The following is a 6,833-nucleotide window of genomic DNA, read 5'->3' as shown; positions in this document are numbered from 1 at the left end:
AAGAAATCAAATAGTAAAGCAAGGTTTCTACTAGAAAAGAAGTGATATATCAGTGATCCATTGAATTCCAAAAAATCAATCCAAGAACTCCAATCATCATAAGAGTTACTGATTTAAATGACTTAGACGAGTAAAACAAAGAAGGAAATCGAAGAGTAAAACAAAGATGAACTTATTGTTGCCAGCACCGAACGGTAAGAGAGTTCTTATCGCTGGTGATTGGGGAGGAAGTAGGGCAGGAGGTATAAGCAAAAGATACATGAAAAAACTAAATGTCACTTAGGCTTCTATGACGTGAAGGGTATGGTTAGCCAACTCAGTAGGCACATTAGGTGGTCCACAAATATGTTATCGACGTCGAGCTGACTAGAGGAGAAACCAACAACAATTGGTTAACCGAACAGTCATTCGGTGCAGTCTGGTTTGGCAACAATGTTGACAAGGGCAGAATAAGGAATTCTCATATGGGTGGGCTATTTTTTATTTTGTTTGTTTAAGAAGTTACTAGAGTGGAGTAGACTAATTTTTTGTGGAATGGAGTGAGCTAATTTTCACTAAATATGCTGAATTTCCTAAAAATAACTCTAAATTCTTTTTCTTTTTTCTAATTATTTGAACCATGCTGGAATTAGAATCATCATTTGGCTTGTGGGCCAAAGTGGGTAGTCCAAAGCCCGATATTTAGGCCTAGTCTACCTAACCCGCTCTAAGTATGAGTATGGCTTCGGCCTAAGGTTTGAAACCTCGGCTCGACCCATTTGAGTTCGTCTAGGTCAAGCCCGTTTGAGCCCGTCTAGGATCGGCTCATAAAAGCCATTTCGACCCGCCTATAATAAATAGAGTAATAAAGTTGCAACTTGGTGTAGACGAATAAATAACTAATATTGTAAGTAGCATAAATTCATTAGATAAGGCATGAATTATGAGTAAATTGTTTAGTTAAATATAAAAAAGAAAGGCATGAATTTATGACAAAAAGCCCTTATTTATTTTTAATTTTGAATCCAATACATTTTGCTTTGATTTGAAAATGAAAATCTTGGCTTTTTCCAAAGTATTTTTTTTTAATGTTTAAAATACCTAAAAAGAAAAATGTAGACAATGATGTTCCACATAGGTGAAATTCCACCTACCAACTATTAAAAGTTGCAATTGAGTACATATTGGTTTTGAAGATCATAATTTTTTCATTGTTGTCTAAAAATTTGTAACAAAAAGATTTAATAGACTTAGAAAGAAAGGAAAAAAAAAAGGCATGATTTGTCTAGGCCCATGGCGGCCCATGCCAAGGCCTTTGAAACTTCAGCTTGGCCCAAAATTTAAAAAAAAAAACTCGTAAGGCCCAACCCACACCCACAAATTTCAAGCGGGCCCTGCCTCAATGATGAACCCTAGCTGGAGCTCCCAGTCTAAGGGTGGCTTGCCCTTGAATGCTAAGATCTAGTTTTGCTTTGACCTAGATTTGGCGACAACTGGATCTAGCGGCTGAGCTAATGTAGACAGAGGGCATAAATGGTTGAGAGAGAGAGAGAGAGAGATGGGATGTTCTATTTATCGTGAATGCAATATGGTGGCAGATAAATTAGCTGAATTGGGTTTATATGTTGAGTAGAGTTTGTCAACCTTTCATGATCCTCCTGATTTTATTAGGTCTAGTATAGAACTTAATTGGGTTTATATGTTGAGTAGAGTTTGTCAACCTTTTATGATCCTCCTGATTTTATTAGGTCTCAGTATCAAGAAAAAGGGAGAAGAAGAAGAGAGAGTTGAGAAGAAGAAGAAGAAGAAGAAGAAGAAGAGGGAAATAGTGAGAAAGGGAGAGAATTCTCGAGAGAAAAGAAGCAACGGAGAAAAAGGAAGAAAGAAAGGGCGACAAGTGAAAAAAGTTAGGGTTTATCATGACCGATAAGACCGAATTACCTGGAATGCCTGTGCCCATAAGAAATGCGGAGCTACCCATTAATAGTAATTAAACTCTGCGCAAAGTTTCCGATTTGGTTAAACCATGCAGACCATATCAGATTTCCAAAAGTTAGGATTTACTGTGATCAGTCCCGTTCGGGTCCTTAATGACAAATTAATTCTTGATCCCTTCTTTTTCTTTGAGGGATAATAGAGAAAAATTACATTAATTGTCGAAGTAAGTAAAATTAACTTGGACCAAATTCAGCTTCTCTAAAATTGAACTAACTAATAAACAAGCAAATTAAGCAGCTGTATCTATTTATCTACCTACTGATTTCATCCTTCATCATTCCCCCTTGGGAGGTTCGTTGAGATCCAAGTCGAGTATTCTCCGACTTGCAAGATGCAATGCTTGTTCAGCCAGTTGCATTAATGGCGAGGAATCCACAGGATCTATGGTCTCACCATCATCATGATCCTTGGTCGATGCTACTTTAACTGTAGCTGCTGGTGGAGCTTCTAGCACTGGTTGTGCTTCATCGAAGTAGTGAGCCCTCTTGTGGCCTCCAAGAGCCTGCCCCGTTGGGAACTTCTTGTAGCAAATATTGCATGTATGGCCATCTAAGAATTTCAATCTCTTTGATGACGGGAACTTGTACTTTCTTGCAAAAGCATTGTTATAATTAGGTGTTTGGTTAGCTATCTTCATGTCTCCCCTATCTTTCTTAGCCCAGCCTGGTAAGAACTTTACTCGGTCATAATCTTGCTCTTTAAGATCAAGATCATTACACTCAGCTGAAGATGATGTTGATGATGATGAAGAAGAAAAAGAAGGAGACTTGACTCTTCGACTATGGGATCCCATGTGGCCATACAAGGATTTCCTTGATGGGAAAATCTTTTTGCAAATATGGCATGAGAATTTATTATCCAAAGACGGATAATATTGTAATTGTTGTTGCTTGGTGACCTTAAACTTGTTGTTCATCTTCTTGGGACCTAGACGAGGTTCAAAGTGGACACTTATGTGACCTCCCAAAGCTTGTCCACTCCCAAATCTTTTACCACACACATTGCATATTCGACTTCGATCTGGATCTTGATTGTTCTCACAATTTAGACTTCGCAGTACTATTTCTTTACCTTTACTATCATCAAAACCATGCACTACTCCTTGTTTCGTGTCTTCTGAGGGCATATGATGGTAATCCCTTACTTCTTGTGAACCTATACGATGGTGGTCATCCCTTACTTCATCATATTCTCGATCTTCCTCTTGAAAGTTTTTCATGAGAAAAATAAGGTTTGAGGATAACCTAATAACCTGTAGTTTTAACTGACAGAAAGAACATGTGAAAGAAGGAGTTGCTTGCTACGTTTGTGATATGGTGACTAGGGTTTAAGAGAGGCTTGCTATTTATAAGGCAGGGTGCTGGAGTAAACAGCTAAGTTTAGGAGAGGCTTCTGACTTTGAGTTGGACTGTTGCTCTGTCCACCGACTTATATTAAAGTGTTAGGATTGCACTTAAAGATAGGAGCTACCAATAGTGTGAATTCCTATCACCACTCTAATATTTCCTATAATAGCCAACTAAAACCCAACAATAATTTATTTTATCGTGGGCCATAGGTGGGCCTATCTGTAGGGTTGTGGGCCATTCTTTTGCTTGTGGGTCCTCCCAACTTGATCTATTATTGGACTGGATCAATAATCCGCAGTCTAGCCTGCGACCCGAATTTAATTGGTTGGGCCTTAGCCTCATGGTCTCACAGTGGAAAGGCAAGTGGGTCAAAGCATATATGTTCATTTTTCAAATAAACATTAAAGAACTCCACCCATTCTATGAAAAGCTAGGCAGATACCATTCACGTGAATAGTATTGCTTATAAAAAGTAATATGTGTTTTCACCCATTGTCATGACAAGGGGCAAATACTATTCACTTTTGGTTTTTGTTTTTGTTTTGTTTTTTTTATAACCTAAACAATTAACTTGGAGAATATTTTTATTTGTGCTTTGTTTATGTTTTATTTTTAGTTATGCCCTGATTGTGGTTTTTTTTTAAAAAAATTATGCTTTGGTTGTGGTTTTTTCTTTTAATTATATTTCGTTTGATGTATGGAATGTGTTGAAAATTTTGTGTAGAAAATGAAAAATAATAGAAGGAGAATAAATGATATGAGGATTTTGTGTTGAAAGTGAAGAAGAATGGTAGGTATTTATAGAAAAAAAAAAAAGGTTCAGAATTTTTTTTTTTAATCTCGAATTTGTTTTGCCCAAAAAGCCCATCTGTTGGATTTTAAAAAAAGAGCATCGGCGTACCAAAATGCACCATGCGGCAGAAAAATTTGAATTGCTGCAGTGACGTCAAGCTGGCGTTAGCGCTGACATCAATAGCCTTTGGGCTCAACCTCAGCTGGTTTCGCCTACGGGCTGGCCCAGTCTCATGGGACCCATGGCCTGCCCGAGCTTCACAAGCCTGTTGGAAGCTGCTTTTTGGACTCGGGCCTTGTCTTGCCAAGGCTGAGTGTTGTTGCTGGAATTGCTCTAATGCTTTCCAAACTAGAGCCTCTCCTCTTTGTAATGGGTGACGAGAAAGAAATTTTTTTTATAATGTAAATTAGAACCATCAATGAGAAAAAAAAAGCTTGTGACCTATGGAGCTTCCATTCGAGCCAGTCGCTTTTGTCAGGAAAACGGTTTTTGATACCGGCTCTAGTGAAAGAAAGAACAATGGTCAATGCCATTGTTTCACATTTGCTATGGTTGCACATATCATTGGAGATGAGAAGAGAGCAGATTATCGAAAAAAATGGTTTCTTTTTCTTTTTCCTTAAAGTATATGTGTGTTTTAAAAACTTTTAACCTAATGATGCAATTTTATTTTGTAAGTTAAGCAGATCATAGAACCCACTTCCCTCTATATAGGACTATGGCTAAAACTAAAACAGCCCTTTTTTGTGCAACAAGCCCGATGCCTCCCTCTCATTTCTGTTGTGTTGGACTCTTCGGTCTTCTACGTTTAAAGCGTAATGGGAAGCTTTTGGCAATGGCATTCACTGTGATTTGGCTTCTTTTGTTGAATTCATTGATTCAAGATTCAAGAATTACAAAGAAATAATAAGAACTGGAGTTAGTAGTGATAGTTGCTAAAAGAGCATAACATCGACGCTTACATAATTTTGATTTGCATGAATGTAACTTTTGGGCCATGCCGTAAAAGTAATTATAACGTGGTACTAGAGTATAGACACATGGTATAAATATATAATTCTTTCATGTGAACATTTATTGATATTATATTTTAAATTACGAAATCTTAACTCTTAATTCACTAATATATTATATTAATTATGTGAACGAGTTATACCACTTAGGATGAGAATGGCCCTAACAGCTAACCATCTACAAACTTTCCATCAGCATTTTCATAGTAAATTTGACACAAGATAGAATTGCAGTAGAAAAATGGGAGAACACATTACATTAATTTATTAAAACTGAAAGTGTTACTTTTATTTAAGAGAATGCTCATTGTCAATCATTTTTGTAAAATTCTAAGGGTACAACACTAACTAACAATTAATTTATTTAAAATAAATAAAATAAATTCACCCATATTGTTCCTCCCTTATTAGTACAAGAGAGCTTCTTGCTCATTTGGGAGTGCTTTTGGAGCAGCAAAAAGAGCTTCTAAATGGATGAAAGCGATTTTGTCTTTTAAAAATGGTGTTTGACAAAAATTACAAAAGCGCTTTAGGTGAGATTCAAAAGCACTTAGAGTGGTTTTGGAAGAAGCACTTGAGAGGTGCTTCTTCCTAAAAGTACTGCAGGACAAAAACATGGGAAGCATTTGGCTCCCTTTAATGAAACTTTTAAAATGCCAAAATACCCTTTCTTTATTATTTTTTATTTTTTTATACAAAGAGCTGCTTGTGTGCATTGCTTGGCAGCCATGGATGATCGTTTTGTAAATTCACTCATTTGTTAACTGTTTTTCAGCCATGGATGATCGTTTTGTAATTACAGATTCCGTCTACAAACCGATGGAATCTGTAATTATCCCTAATAACAATTTCTCTGTTGTAGGCCTGAGATATTAGTTTCATGGCTGAATGGCAGTCTACAAATCTGCAGATTATTAACTACACGGATAGGAGTTCTTGGGGGGTTGTTTAAAAGACCAAAAGCAACAGCCAATCTTTTACTATGATGAGATGATGATTCTACTAGGTCTTGTTTTTGCAATCTACCCTTTATTTCATCCAACATAGCATAAATTTCAGCGGATTAAGGGTTTGAGAAATCCCAAGCCGTAAATTCATGCACAGCTCCATTTTGTTCTATTGGACTACATCCTGGTTGCTTCCTCATTCCTAGTTCATGCAACTTCTTTCTTGCCCAGCTCACATCATCCCACCTACCAACTTTTGCATATATATTTGAAATAAGAGCATAAGCATCATCATTTAGAGGGTCTATCTTTATGAACTGTTGAAATACTTTTTCTGCTAATTCTAGATTCTGATGGCTTCCACATGCTCTCAATAAGGAACTCCATATAAAGATATCTAGTTTGATACGCATGCTTTCAATAAACTTCACTGCCTGGTCTAAGTGACTGGCTCGACCTAGGAGATCAACTATACGCCCATAGTGCTGGATCTTAGGAACAATACTGAAGACATTACCATATAGAGATATCTGGTTTTTATTTCCTATGTTTATTATAATATTTTGGGATTCTTTAAATTTTTTTAAGTACTTTTAAAAACGCTTTTACTATGTCAGTCAAACACTTAACAAAATATCCAAAACACTTTTATATAGTTTAAAAGCACTTTTAAATGTGACATCCAAACGACAAACTATTTATTTGTAGAAGCGCTTATTTCATAAGCTCTACTGGCATAAGCGCCACTAGCATA

General features: G+C 36.6%; 1 protein-coding gene across 1 annotated transcript; it reads right to left on the bottom strand.

Moving 5' to 3' along the window:
- Nucleotides 1-1,948: 1,948 nt before the first annotated feature.
- On the bottom strand, nucleotides 1,949-3,261 carry LOC148921465 (zinc finger protein ZAT3-like). Its single transcript, XM_089043797.1, has one exon. The coding sequence runs from the start codon at nucleotides 3,194-3,196 to the stop codon at nucleotides 2,252-2,254; it is 945 nt and encodes a 314-aa protein (XP_088899923.1). The 5' UTR covers nucleotides 3,197-3,261; the 3' UTR covers nucleotides 1,949-2,251.
- Between the last annotated feature and the right edge of the window lie 3,572 nt (nucleotides 3,262-6,833).

The sequence above is a fragment of the Prunus mume genome, linkage group LG1, assembly GCF_029339155.1.
Source record: "Prunus mume cultivar Tortuosa linkage group LG1, ASM2933915v1, whole genome shotgun sequence".
In the NCBI taxonomy this organism is placed as follows: Eukaryota; Viridiplantae; Streptophyta; class Magnoliopsida; order Rosales; family Rosaceae; genus Prunus; species Prunus mume.
Note: the sequence above shows the minus strand (reverse complement) of the source record. Positions and strands in the feature narration are given on the sequence as shown.